The sequence below is a fragment of the Sus scrofa genome, chromosome 9 (genome assembly GCF_054392235.1).
Source record: "Sus scrofa isolate SSC_HxYL_T2T_F1_AM1 chromosome 9, Sscrofa_HxYL_maternal_Yorkshire_Landrace_v2.0, whole genome shotgun sequence".
In the NCBI taxonomy this organism is placed as follows: domain Eukaryota; kingdom Metazoa; phylum Chordata; class Mammalia; order Artiodactyla; family Suidae; genus Sus; species Sus scrofa.
The window spans coordinates 4,514,331-4,529,397 of record NC_139391.1 but is presented as its reverse complement, the minus strand read 5'-3'; the positions used below and the strand labels follow the sequence as shown (position 1 = coordinate 4,529,397).

The 15,067-nt window shown below is 40.5% G+C and overlaps 2 protein-coding genes across 2 annotated transcripts; both read left to right on the top strand.

The window, feature by feature from the left end:
• The first annotated feature begins 822 nt into the window (after positions 1 to 822).
• On the top strand, positions 823 to 1,785 carry LOC110255370 (olfactory receptor 52A5-like). The gene has a single exon (XM_021062372.2). It carries the CDS (start codon positions 823 to 825, stop codon positions 1,783 to 1,785), a length of 963 nt encoding a protein of 320 aa, XP_020918031.2.
• Positions 1,786 to 8,346: 6,561 nt separating this feature from the next.
• On the top strand, positions 8,347 to 9,312 carry LOC100519205 (olfactory receptor 52A5-like). The gene has a single exon (XM_003129525.3). The coding sequence runs from the start codon at positions 8,347 to 8,349 to the stop codon at positions 9,310 to 9,312; it is 966 nt and encodes a 321-aa protein (XP_003129573.3).
• Positions 9,313 to 15,067: the final 5,755 nt, after the last annotated feature.

Here is a 15,067-nt window from a genome sequence, read left to right as displayed (position 1 = left end):
TAGGTATTCAGGCCGAAAGACTGTGGATAAGGAGAGAGAATAACTGAAGACAGAGGTTGATACTGGAACACAGGTGATGTGCCCACAGTCGGGCCTCCCACAGACAAATCTAAAAGAGACTGGTAAGGACAACACCCATGAATTTAAACGTGTGGATTTATTGTCTCAGAGTTTAAGAAGGAAAAGTGTAAGATGTACGGCTGGTTTTGGGAGAAACACTGAAAGTTTGAAACATTGGATTGAAAGCATCCGGGGAGAATCTTTTGCAGAGTGTTCAGACCATGGAGAGACTAAGCTGGCTAAAAAACTTAGGGAGTTGCAAACCTGAAAAACATTCTTTTCACAGTTGCTAATCTGGTTATGATCAAGCAGAACGATTTTCTACCATTGCAGATTCCTCATAGCTAAGCTGGCTATAGAGTCCAGTTCCTGAAATACCCTTACTCTGAATTCAATGAATTTTGTCCCTCACTTCCAATTAGCCGGTGATGAAGAAGCATAGAAGATGATAAGCAAAGATGAGTTAAAGGGATCTTGTTTGTTCCCGTAGTCAGGGACCAAAAGGAAGCCATCAGGTCCACTTAATACATTTCATTGAAAATTAGGACGACATGCAGATACATAGAACCGGAGGACTGGTCACATAATGACATTGGAAAAAGAGACAGAAAATTAGCGAGAAATAGTTGGGATAGAAAAGATGAGATGGGATACCCCTAACTAAGGTCCATTTTACTACAATAAACTAACTTTGTCTTATCTTTAACTTATGAAGGCTTCACAGGCAATAGAAGATGAAGCAGCCCTAGCCCTACACACCAGATGAGCATGCTCACCTTCAACGGCTCAGTCTTCATGCCCTCTGTCCTCACACTCATCGGGATTCCCGGACTGGAGTCCGTGCAGTGCTGGATCGGGATTCCGTTCTGTGTCATGTACCTTATTGCTCTGAGTGGGAATTCCCTGATCTTAGTGATAGTCAAACACGAAAGCAATCTCCATCGTCCTATGTACATTTTCTTGGCCATGTTGGGGGCCACGGACATTGCACTTAGCACCTGCATTCTCCCCAAAATGTTAGGCATCTTCTGGTTCCATTTGCCAGACATCTCTTTTGAAGCCTGTCTTCTGCAAATGGGGCTTATTCACTCCTTCCAGGCCATTGAATCCGGGGTCCTCCTGGCGATGGCCCTAGACCGCTACGTGGCCATCTGTAACCCCTTGAGACACGCCAGCATCTTCTCCCGACAACTCCTGACTCACATGGGAGTTGGGGTGACACTCAGGGCTGCCATTCTCACAGCACCGTGCCTGGTACTTATCAAATGCCGTCTTAAACACTATCGAACTACCGTCATCTCCCACTCTTACTGTGAGCACATGGCCCTCGTGAAGCTGGCCGCTGAAGATATCCGGATCCACAAGATCATTGGTCTATTTGTTGCCTTCACCATCTTAGGGCTTGACATCATTGTCATCACTGTGTCCTATATTTCGATCTTTATCACTATCTTTCGGCTGCCCCAGAAGGAGGCACGATGCAAAGCCTTTAACACCTGCATCGCCCACATCTGCGTCTTCCTGCAGTTCTACCTCCTCGCCTTCTTCTCCTTCTTCACACACAGGTTTGGTTCTCACATCCCGCCCTGTGTTCACATCCTCTTATCCAACCTTTATTTGCTAGTCCCACCTTTTCTCAACCCCATTGTCTATGGCGTGAAGACCAAACAAATTCGTGACCATGTCCTGAATGTGTTTTTTTCCAAAAGACATCTTGATCATTAGTGGCTCCTTCTGTAGAAATTTTAGGTTGGTTCAAAGACGCAACCTGAAGATGGTGAACACCTGTCTACATTTGAAAAAAACATTTAAACGCCAATGCTCAGAGTTTAAGGAAGTGTTTAACAAACTCTCAAATACTTAAGAATTTTGATTTGCTACTGATATAAAGAAAAACTCTCTTAAGTTGCAATTTTAAAATGTTTTTGTAATTCTTCTGTTTTGGTCCTGTTTGTTTAAACCTGGAATTTCCCGTATGGCAATAAGTATGCCCATATACAAAACAAAATTGTAGAAAACTTCATTTCAGGAAAGTTCCCAGAATACATCAATATGATTTAACTGCTTCACCAATCCATACTATAACTCTGGCTAGGTCTCATTTTCAAATATCTGCTTGTGCATCTACATTTTGATAAATTTGGTATCACTTATGTATTTTTATCTACTTTCCCCAAAATAATACTGAATATATAAATAGTGTATAAATGATAATATCAACACCAGCAACACAAAAACTGGATGATGCTAACCAAATTCTGTGAACACTGAGGAGATGGCATAGGTACAAATAAGAAAAAGTTAATAAAAATATTAGGTATATGCAAAAACATATTTTTTAGTCAAATAATTTGCTCAGTACTTAAATAGAAACCATCCTTCCAGAGACACACATTTTAATGATTTTACCCAATTTGAGTTTTACCTGAAATTAGAGGTTTAAGTTCTAGCACTGAACACTTACACCAAAACATTTCATTGTTTTTGGAAATTTCATACTGCAAGTATCTTGAGTACAGGAACTGTTTCTAATTTATGTTTGTGTCAACAGTAAGACAATCTCTGAGCCTTCTTTGAAATTCAGGAAAAATAACACTGAATAATGTACAGTTCAAACATTTTCCTGCTGTTGCTCAATGGTATGCAAAAGCAGCAAATCTAGAGGCTCTAAGATAACACACACCATCATCTTACAGAAAATTTGCACGGTAGAGATTATGCCGATATTAGTAAAGTAAACAAGACGATAACTTGAGCGGATCATTATATAATCTTGAAAGTATGAGCCAGATACGGAACTGACATAGGAGAAACTGGTTCCTCAAAGAGGGACTTCAGCTTTTTCTTCATTCGCTGCTGTTCCCCCCCCCACCCCTAAGCACGCCTTCATCCTTCTGCAGGATGCTGCATCAGTAGAGATGCAGTTTAAATTTACTTCAATTAGTCTTCAAGACTCAGAACCAATACAATGATTTTTAAGAAGGACCAAGTAGACAGACGTATCTGGATCTCTAGTTGTAAAATTCGTAGTTAGAAAAGACATAACCTATGGAAGTAGTCCACTACCAAAAGAAAGAAAGAAACAAAGAAAAAGAAAGGGATAATGACATTCAAGAAGCAGAGGAAGAGAATAATTAAAAAAAAATCTTGAATGAAACAGAAGTGTGAGTCATAATGCACTTAATTTTTACTAAAATTTGTCTAAATATGATGTATATGAAGAAAGGAAAAATACAGCAAGAGAAGTAATAAAACAATGTATTAGTGTATATCAGACATACAGACATATGTTGCATGAGATAATAAAAGCTTAATTTACTTGAATTTCGTCTTAAAGCATTAAGTGTTTCAAAAAGTACTGGCATCCATATTGCATAGTAGGTAACTGGTGAGGACCTCAACAGCTCAAAAGAAAGTAAAATGGCAAATACGCGGATTCTTTCAAAAAGATCGTCATGCAGAAAGGACACAGAATAGGGGTCAGAAGTATACGATATTCCTGAATAAGGAACCGAGGCAAGCAGAGAGTAATGACAATAAGAGATTAATGATGCGTGACCGGGAGAACCAGATTCCAAAGTATAAAGCACAAAAATGCATCGAGGAACAGAAAGGACCCTAGTAACATAAAGGGTGTTAAACAGCTATGTTTAAAAAGCCCAAGTTAGGTAGAAAAAACAACCTCGTTGTTTGAAGAAGACAAAATTTTCTCTTGGCTTCGGATACATGATTTCATTTATCTTCCAGAGGACGAGGAAAGGCAAACAACAGAAACCATAAAAATGCATTATGATACAGAATAAGTAATTTTCAAATGAGATTGTGAGGTATAACATGGCCATGGGTTGAAAGTCCATCTTCTTAAGCCTATAATTCATTTGAGAGGACAAGAACAGGGTGCAATAATCGAGCCACTATTTTTTGTCTTTAAAGGAGAAGAAGAGATATAGGTTAGTTAGTAAAAGCTAACAGTTCCGTTGAAAATACAAGCAAGGTAATGACTTTACCTTTGTAAGAATAAGGAGAATTTAGTCTTTGACTGGGGTGATTAGAAAGAAGTAAGTAATACAGCCACTAGGGCAGGCATGCTTTCTTTGCTTTTTGAAATATAACCTCAAAGGAAAAGTGCAAATAAATTACCATAAATGTGAGGACATAAATCATTTTTCATATCCCACAAGCCTTGTATGTGTCCCATTGCTCATTACAATCTCTATCCTCCCCAAAGGTATCTTTATACGAATATCCAATATAATTATATGTTTGCTTGGCTCTATACTTTTTGAAACTAAGCATGCATTCTTAAATGCTATAGTTTATTTTGCTTCTTTTTAAATTTGACATAAATATAAGCACATACTATATTTTTTTATTGTTCTTCTTATGGATTTTTATCCTGGATATTTTGTGTCCCTCTTTTTATGCTCTTCTTTTTCCTGCATAATGTACTATGGAAAGAATAACATTTCTTTACCCATCCTATGCCTGGAGAATAGTCAAGTATGAAGAACAGATTTATAATCATTCTCGTACATGGATCTTGCTGCACTTAGAGTGATGACTTCTGCATCTAAAAACGGCTAATTCATAGGGTACCAACACGTTCCAACATGAGTAGATAATGTAACACATTTCTGAACTGCTTGCGTCAATTAAACCCACTGGCAGAATATAAGAATCTGCATTACTGGAATCTTTACTAATACATGATACAGCCCTTCATAATTTTAGCCATATAGTATATATATAAAAGTAGCATTTTCGACTGTGGTTGGCACTTTCCAAATAAATAACCAGATTGCATTACAGATAGGACATACACCAATCCGAGAAACATCTCAACTCTCCACCTGATGCAGGGGGTCATCTGCTACCCTAGACTCTGTCTAATGAGCTGAGTCCTCCGCTGAAAGGCACATCAAATCTGGGAGTGGAGCAGACCCTCGGTGCCTCTGTAGGCAGTATCATTTTGGGACCAGTCCTTAGAAGGTCTCTATGCTCCAAGATCTGCAGCATGCAACAAATCTGACCTGGAAAGGGGATGAAAACGCAAGCAAAACGCTCAATAGATCCACGTGCTGACTAGTAGCCTACTTGAAAGCAGCCCGACCACGGCTTTGCACTCTGTATGAAGGCTCTTCAATAGACCAGCTGGGTTTGTTCAACAGAGAGGACAGGAGAGAGAATACTGTGCTCTGAAAAGCCATCCCTAGGGATGCTGAAGGTAGGTTTGGATATAATTAGAACATGGGATTCTCAAGCGTATATGTATCTTAAATTAAAGTACATATTAAACATATTTTAGAGTATCAAAGTTCCTGTGACCCAGAGATGCTGAAAAATCCCATGATCTCCGTCTCTAAGCAGAAGCATCTTCCTTCACCCCATCTGCACACACAGGAAGCATAGCACCTGGGCACTGCTGATTTTTTTCAGCTTGCCCTTTGTCTTAGCAAGTCTTACTTCTTACAGAGCTTACTACACAATCAGCCCTGTCTTTCCAAACCTTTCCAAACACTCTTCTGCCTGGGGTTCTGAAGTGCGTCTGGAAATCCTCTGAATGCCCAAGGATGGCCAAGAGGAAGTGAGAATAACCAAGAAGAGGCGGTTATGTGTTGTGTTTCCAATTTCCTTTCCTTGAAAAGCATGCAATAAAGCAGGCCAATTTTCTCAGTCAAGGAATGGAGTCCAGCTCTACGTGCACCCCCACAACGGCCTTCCTTTTCTCTGCCACACATCTAAGCAGGAGAGGAGCCCCAACCTCTGGTGCTGAAAGAAACACAACTGCACTTTGACTAAGAGAACATTGTCGTCTCCAGGCTGGACTCGATATTATCAGGTCCCCTGGGAAATGAGGAAGAAGATTGTGCTGAGAAATTCTGGTTGCCCCTCTGGTCCTAAAACTCCTTCCTTGCCCTAGAGGGTAAAACGTAACTCTCAGGATTTGCACAAGGCCATGGAACTTTGGTCAGCAGGGAAAATTATGTTAGAAAACACAAATCATCCACAGCTGAGACCAGCAAAGAACAGCCTCCTCCTGCACTTCCCACTGCTGCTTCTGGATGCTGAGTAAGTGGATGCTTAGGTACGTGTATCCGGTTAAGGGGAGATAAAATCAGGTGTCTTGAAGTACAAACACAAGTACAGGCAGTGAAGACAGACTGTAGGGGGAAAAAAATCCAAGTCGTAAAAGGAAAGAGTATAAATATATTTTTGATAAGGTCTGATTTCGAAGTTCTAGGAAGTATGATTCAAGAACAGTACTAATAAATTCGAGACTCTGCTTGGGAAGATGGAGGGGTTAAGGGCAGGTAGCAGCCACTGGGGAGGCCGAGGAACCTACAGATGTTTGACTTGAGGAAGAAAGCATCTTTAGTGCCTTGAATCTTTGCGCTAATATATCTGAAGACACAGAATTCAAAAAGCAGGACGCTCGTTCAGAGAAGGCGTCAGCTCAAGACAAGGAGATCTTTTTGTGAGGCTTGTGCATTATTGGACAGTCTCGGGACGTATGCTCATAGTCAGATGTCAGGAAGCAAGACTGAGGAATTCTGTTTGAAGAGGGTGATTTGGCAGCATAAAATTCAAAGCATTCCGAATTTAAAATTTGAAGAGTTTGAGAAATGGAGAGTTTGAGGGGGGCGGTAAAATAACCAAGAATAATATCCAGAAGCAGGGACTTGATTTACAGAGAAATATGTTGGAATGCTTAGGACAACAGCACTTAAAAAAATTACAATCTGCTTGATTTAGACAGTTAATCCCTTATGCAACCAACCTCTCTCATGTCACTTCAAAAAGAGATCCTGCTGTAGCACTGGGATCTATGTCTGGTCACTTGTGACGGAGCAGGATAATGTGAGAAAGAGAATGTATATGTGTATGTGTGACTGGGTCACCTTGCTGTGCCGTAGAAACCTGACAGAGCACTGTAAACCAGCTATAATGGAAAAAATAAAAATCACTACTTAAAAAAGGAAAAAAAATAGATAGATTCATCAATGCATGCTCTTGTCATCCCGACAGCTGACCTATCTAATACATTGCTGGTATTCAACGACTGGAAAATGTCAAGGGCTGCAGCCTCTATTGTGCAGTGAGAAAGTTGTTCCAGGGCTTCCTCTTTCGGTCTCTCCTGGCCCCCAAGGTTTGTCCACCTGAATGCACCCATGTGCTACTCTCTATGGAATATCTTGGACGGTTCTCAACCAGGCCAACTCCCTCATGTTTTCGGTTCGGCTTTCACAGAAAGTCAACCTTTCCACCCCCTTCAGCAGCAAGTAGCCTTGATTTCTGTGTAAGCATCATCTCTGTCAACACCACCTCCACATGGAGACCTCGGCTTCCAGCGTCAATCATTTCACCACACCTCTAACCAGCCAGCAGCTTCTCACGCCGCTCCTGGAGAAATGCACGAGGTCTCTCCTGTCCTCCACTGGTACTCGCTAACCTCTTCATTTTATTAACTGCAAACTGTCTCTCTAATGTCTGGAGAAGAGGCTGGGTGAGGAGCCGCAGATGCTTATCTAACTGGCGAATATATATGACTTTGTTTCCTGAATCAGAATTCCCATGGTCATAAAAAACACACTGCAGTTGCCACTGTCTATCTCCAGCTGGCTCTCTGGGTCCTGAAGCCATTTCATATTTCAAATATCTTTGGTGAGAAGGAAGTTCAAGTTCGGAGAGGCCATTGATTTAGAGTAGTCACAACCCTAGAAAGGGGCCTTCAACCAATGTTTTTAAAGAAGGATCAGCATGTTCTGTAGAAATACCCAGCCTGCTGGTCTAAGGTGAATGGAGAGTAAAGAGGACAAAGAAAATGTACATTGGGGGTGGGGGGAGTGCAGGGAGAGAACAGTGAGGTACAAGGGTTCCGGTATCTCTTTGTTTAAAGCATTGTTCCCTTTTCTTTTTTCCCGCTTATTTCCACCAACTGATTAGAAGCAGAAAGGGAAGATGGAGTGGGGCAGGAAGGAGACCCCCCACTGCACAGCCTGATCACATTGGCGCCATCCCAAGCGTGGCGTCCAAACACTCAGCTTTTATGCTCTGGGGACCACTGGGTGTGGATGGATGCTGCTGCTGCTCAAGTGTACACTGGTGAAGCTTTCCCTGGGTCTTCATGTTGGCAACGTCTCAGTCATTTGTGAAAGAAAAAAGATAAATAGGCTTATGAAGTTGATTCTCCTCTTAATGGCCTTCAGTAATTGTGTGACTGGCTGAGAACAGGATTAGAGTAAGTCCCAGGTTGGCAAAGGCTGTCCTCTTGCTAAGACCCCTGCCATGCCTATTGCTAACGGCACCGTGTTAATGCCCTCCGTGCTGACCCTCATTGGGATCCCCGGCCTGGACACTGTCCAGCGTTGGATAGGGATTCCGTTCTGTGCCATGTACATCATTGCTTTGATGGGGAACTCTCTCCTTTTGGTCATCATCCAATCGGAGCCCCGTCTCCAGGAGCCCATGTATATCTTCCTGGCCATGTTGGGAGCCACAGACATTGCCCTTAGCACCAGCATTGTCCCCAAGATGCTCGGAATCTTTTGGTTCCACTTGCCAGAGATCTATTTTGATGCTTGCCTCTTTCAGATGTGGCTCATCCACACATTTCAGGGTATTGAGTCGGGCGTCTTGCTGGCCATGGCTCTGGACCGCTACATAGCAATCTGCTATCCTCTGAGGCATGCTACCATATTCACTCGACAACTAGTCGCTAACATTGGCGTTGGAGTGACATTGCGGCCTGCTATGCTCGTGATCCCATGCCTGCTGCTCATAAAGTGTCGCCTGAAGCTTTACAGAACCAAGCTGATAGCCCACACTTACTGTGAACACATGGCCCTTGTGAAACTCGCCACGGAAGATATTTTCATCAATAAATTTTATGGTCTCCTTGGCGCGTTTACTGTTGGAGGCCTTGACTTCCTTTTGATCACTCTCTCCTACACACAAATATTTATCACTGTCTTCCGCCTGCCTCAGAAAGAGGCGCGTCTTAAGGCATTTAACACATGCATTCCCCACATATGTGTCTTCTTCCAGTTCTATCTCCTTGCCTTTTTCTCCTTCTTCACTCACAGGTCTGGGACTTATTTCCCATCATATATACACATCACCTTGTCCAACCTGTACCTACTGGTCCCACCCTTCCTCAACCCCTTTGTCTACGGGGTAAAGACCAAACACATCCGAGACAAGGTGATAAAAATGTTCCGTTCCAGGGAATTCCCTCAGTGGCTTAGAGGATGATGAACAAGTCCAGGATCCACGAGGATGCGGGTTTGACCCCTGGCCTCGTTCAGTGGTTTAAGGATCCGGTGTTGCTGTGAGCTGTGGCTCGGATCCCGAGTTGCTGTGGCTGCGGCGTAGGCCAGCAGCTGTAGCTCTGATTCGACCGCTTGCCCAGGAACTTCCATGTGCCACAGGTGCAACCCTCAAAAAAAGTTTTAAAAAATGTTCTGTTCCAAAGACCAGGCTTAGCATTTGATGGATCTAATCCCTCCTATAAATGTATCGGCTCATCCATTGCGCCTGTGTGATCTAAGCGTCTAGCTAATGGTGTGGAGCATCGTGCTACTTGAGGAATCCATTAACAAGCATGTGAAAGATCGTGTTAAAGAACTCCACAGGTTATCGACCTTAAGTCAGAATGCAGTTAGAAGAAACTGAGGGAGCAATGCCACTCCTGGGCATCTATCCAGAGAAAACCATGACTCGCAAAGACACATGTGCTCCGATGTTCATTGCAGCACTATTTGCAACAGTCAAGACATGGAAACAACCTAAATGTCCACCGACAGAGGAGTGGATCCAGAAGATGGGGTACACAATGGAATGTGACTCAGCCATTAAAAAGAATGACACATGGATGGATCTAGAAACTATCATGTGAAGTGAAGTCAGCCATACAATGAGACACCAACATCCAATGCTTTCATTGACATGTGGAGTCTTAAAAAAGGACAGACTGAACTTTGCAGAACAGATGCTGACTCACAGACATTGAAAAACTTATGGTCTCCGGAGGAGACAGTTTGGGGGGTGGGGGGATGTACTTGGGCTGTGGGATGGAAATCCTGGGAAATCAGATTCTTAGGATCATTATACAACTACAGATGTGATCCATTCATTTGAGTAATCATAAATAAATAAATGAATAAATAAAGGAAGAAATGGAGGGAACCAGATGAGAAGATGCTTGAAGACTAAGCACTTGTCTATAACACACGACTCTCCTTGTCACCTGAGGTCAGGTCTGGATGAAGTAAACAAATGTGGAGACGCCTGTGCAGATCACAGTAAAGAATAACACCGACACGGACCTTCTCCTACTTGGAGCACCAGGACCAACCTCCTCTGTGTTAGTGAACTAGTCTCTCTACCTTCTTTCTCCAACCATTGTAAAATCTTCCTTAGTGATTACTTTGTGCCACCAAAATCTATCCCTTGAGTAGCTCCTTCTTGTTAATTACAGATATAAATATCTTCTTCTTGAAGGCTGTTCTCATTCAGTAATTCATGGTATTAAGTTTGTGATTCTCATGATGTAAAATGTACTTGCACAGACAAATTTAAGACTGGGCCACACAATACTAGGCTTCCTTTCCGTTGTTCTTAAATGCTCGTTTCATTTCTTCATTTGTTTAAAGAGCAATGTGAATAAAGCTTTGGTATTTGAGGTTTGCATGAATGTTACAAATGTGGAGGCACGTTGTAGACTTACTGCAGGGAATAGTATTCAAAAGTTTGTTCAATTATTTTCCTAAGTCAACAAGCAATAACCTTGTGACCTACTAAGGATGGAGTTAGACCTGGACAGAAATAATGGAAGTTGAGATTCTCACTATATTGGTTTCCCAAAGTCTCTTTCTTTTTCTTTCTTTTTCTTTTTTCCTTCTTTTCTTTCTTTTAGTATAAAGTAAAAATTACTTTGTTCTGCATTAAGATGCTCAAATGCTAATGATAAAATTTCATGGAGAAACCACATTTTGCAAGCCCATCATTAATGACTGCATGTAATCAAATGTCTACCGAGAATATTTAATACAAAAAGCAGATTAAATTTTGTCAGAAAAAAAATCAATGAGGAAGTGGTGATATGCATGAGTTCAGAGTCAAATGAGCTCAGCTCGAAACTTCATTTTGCCACTTCCCAACTATGTGAATTGGAAATCAATTTATTGTCATAAATTAAGCTGCCTAACCTATAAATATAAAAGAATAGCACATGTTTCTCTGGGAATTAAAGACAGTGGTTTCAATAGTGTAAAGCAGTGGGTATCTGCATGCAATGGACTTCTCCTGCCGCTTGGTAACTAGTAAGGACTCAATTGTCACGTGATCATTTTCATTGTCTTCATCATCACTAATGTTTTCATCATGAAAATCATTATCACTCCTGTTGTGCTTGAGTCCAAACATTATGCGCTGCTTTTCAGATGGTCCAATATCCCACAATATTCAATGTAAACTTTTTTCATGACCCAGTCTGTTGTCACTTTGGTTGACTTATCCATGCTGAATGCAGTGTTACTGCTGCCTGTTTCTATTTCCGTGTCTATATATCTATGTGTACATAGTCAAGTTTGTTAATTTTACGTGATTTTATCACTTATCATCTTAGAGTCCTTTGCTTGTGTTTTTAGCTTTCGATCAAAGTGTATTAAAAGTTCCCACTAGGAATGCGATGAGTGTCTTTTTGATGGGTGTACTTTTAAGCTATGAGTAGTTAGATACTCCTTATTATTACGTACAGAAATATTTAAAGCTAACGCATCTTCCTGCTTGATTGATCTTTGTATTATCGTGAAGGGTTTCTCTTTCTCCAGGAACATCTCTTGCCTCTGTAAGCTTAGTCTTGTTATTTCCTATAACTCTTCGAATGTACTAATTCCTCTGTTCTGTAATTGTCTTTTCCTATTTATTATCTTTAGCTTTTATAGTTTGTAGTTTTATAATATCCCTCTGATGTTTTTCTCCTCTCTCTCTCCTTTAATTTTAATGTATTATGGTGAAATTTCCAGTCTTCTCATTGGATTTACTGATTTATTTATCTATTTGTCTCTCTATTTCCTTGGACATATTAAACATCATTACTTGAATGCCCTGACTGATAGTTACAATAAATAACAACTGTGGATCTGTTTTTATTAGTTTTTCTTTCTCTTTGCTTTAAAACTTACATTCCTATTTCTTAGAAATCTCTCACTGGGTGTCAGACATTACACACACTAAATTATGAAGTTGTATTTTCCTCCAGGGATATGCTCTTGCTCTCTGACAAGCCCCGTATAGATTTACCAGCTTAATCTAAGCAAGGATCTGCCTGGGTTGGAGCTTCTTTTCTATTGTATGGACCAGTGCAGTCCTGGCTTTGCTCGCCACGGCTCTCGAATGTGACCGAGGAGTGCAATCCTCACCCTAGATTATAATCCCTTTCTGTCCACCACTACTTGTCAAAAAAAAAAAAAAAATCTCTTTATTTTTCAGAGGCTCTCTGCTTCTTTGGCCTTCCATGCTATGCAGGTTCAGAAGTGAGCAAACGTTTCCCGTGAGCTCTAGCACGCTATCAGCATTTTGTCTCTCTTCCTCTCCCACCTGGAGTCAGATCCTTATGCTGCCCTCTCTTTTTCTTTCCTGCCCTGAATGCATTCCAAATTCTCTGTTTTTCTGAACCTCCGAACTGGCTTTTTGTAGGAAAAATTGTCCTTCTTGGCCTCCTGCTCCATGCCCAGGACTGATCCGAGACTCTCGGCAAGTGTGGATTCACACCATCGGCTCTCTCTGGTCTCCAAAATCCTCCTCCAGACCTCTCATGGCTTCAGACTGGGTTTCATGCATTTTAACTTCTTTGGTAATAAATGGATTTGCTTGTTCGTTGGGTAAATTTTTGCCTCTAGGTACCCTTTCATGTTCCTCTGGACTAAATTACACTTAGGATTTTATATGCAAAATATTTTTATTTACCTTATTTTCCCCTTTTAACACGTTTTTAAAATTACGCTTGGAAAACTTTGCCAATCTCAACATTATATATGGTCTTTAATATATATGAGATTGTTTGTGATACCTATGCATATGAAAAACCTATCCGCAAGGTAAAATTATACCCGATTTCATGAAAAATCCATAGAATGTTCTTCTTTGAATAAATATCTATTTAACTTAATACCTTTTATGATATAAAATGCAAAAAAATGTAAATCCTTCTTCTGTTTTCTTTCCTTGTTCTCTCAATAGAGCTAATGAGTGTGATATTCAGGCTTTTTTCTATCTGAATGCATGCAGACTTATTTTTAATAAAAATGAGATCATATCATGACTATTATTCCTCTGCAGTTTTTCACCTACCGATATATAAAAGAGACAACTCCGTAAATCACAAATTTTGGATTTCTTTCATTTTAAAAATTCCCAAACATTGAATATTGTAGAAGCACTACAATATTCAGTTGATTCAGTTAATTTTTGCCCTAAATAAACCTTTTTTCAAACATATTGATTATGCTATAAATGTGTGTATTTTCATAGGTGGGTAAGCATTTTTCCTGTATATATTGATAGAAATAGAATCTCTCTCTCACACACACACAGTCTATCCTCATTATTTTCTGTAATTACATTCTGTGAAGTCACTGCAAACACTGTATTAGTAAATTCTGAGCCATTCTGCTTTGGAGAAATATAGCAATAAGTTCCTTTGGGCTTCTGGTCACATTTTTATCAACCAAATTAACACATAATATTTCTGTGTGTGTGTGTGTTTCTGTTTAAAGACACATTTTCATATGTATCAAAGGCTCTTCATATCTATTTCTGACAGGTAAGGAATCATAGGCAGTATTTCATTATAATAAAATACTAGCTGAGAAGAGCTGAGCGTTTCTCTGACCCTGGGTACTGTGTCTAAATTTCTTTGGATTTCATCCCGACAACAGAGTGTCCATCACACCTTTCGTCTGTTCCTTTTGTCCACTACATCTTATTTAACTTATTTCCTTCGTGGATCCACAGAGGGAGCCGTTTTCCCGTTTTGTCAGAGCTTCATCACACACTGAAGATGTGACATAAGCTCTTGTCGAGAAGCCGCCCATGAGGCTTGCACTTTGCCTCCTCCTTTGCCGGAGGCACAGGGGTTTCCGTCCATCACCATGGACCACACGGACCACTGTGGTCTCGCGCCTCAGGGAAGCTCATCGCACACCCGTATTTCTCTCACAAGGTCCATCACAGCCTGTGTCCCCAGGCAGCCCTGCGGCCCTGTGCTGGGGGGCTGTTTTAAACAGGAAAATCACCACCAGAGAAACTGAGAAAAACATAGAACCAAATAGACTGCCAAAAGGGTGCTCACAAGAGTTGAGTCAAGAAAGCAGAGTGTCACCTTGCTGACCGGGCTGAGGACACACACATTGGGCCACCCAAATGTTTTGCTGTTCTGTCCACCAATGATGATGAAAACCCTGAGGACTGGTTCGGGTTTCAGATAAATTTTAAGAAGCAGGTGACATCACAAACACTGAATCTCTAAATATAAGGACCATATATATAAAAATATATATGCATATACAAATACAAATGTATATGTGTAGGTACATATTCACACACAATTCATTAATGACTAATGTCTAATTATAAGTTATCAATGTGTTTTAACTTATTAAAATAAAGAATGAATGTATAAAGAGAGCATTTTGACCCTGACAGTTCATGAATCACTTTTATTCAAACTTCTCCTTTTTCACTATTAATTTACTTGGGCTCATTTCAATGTACTATGTCTTCCAATCAGTTTTTAGAGTGAAGAAATTGAGGGGAAAATTTATAATATAAAATTTTATAGAAATTAAAATACTATAAAACTTATTTTCTCAGAATTACTTATGGAGGAAAAAACTCAACTTACACAACATGTAAAGCTCCCCAAATCCATTTTTCTGCGTATAAAATGGGGACAATATTATTGTCCTCGGCTAACTCAGATAGTTATTCTTCCTTAAAAATCTGA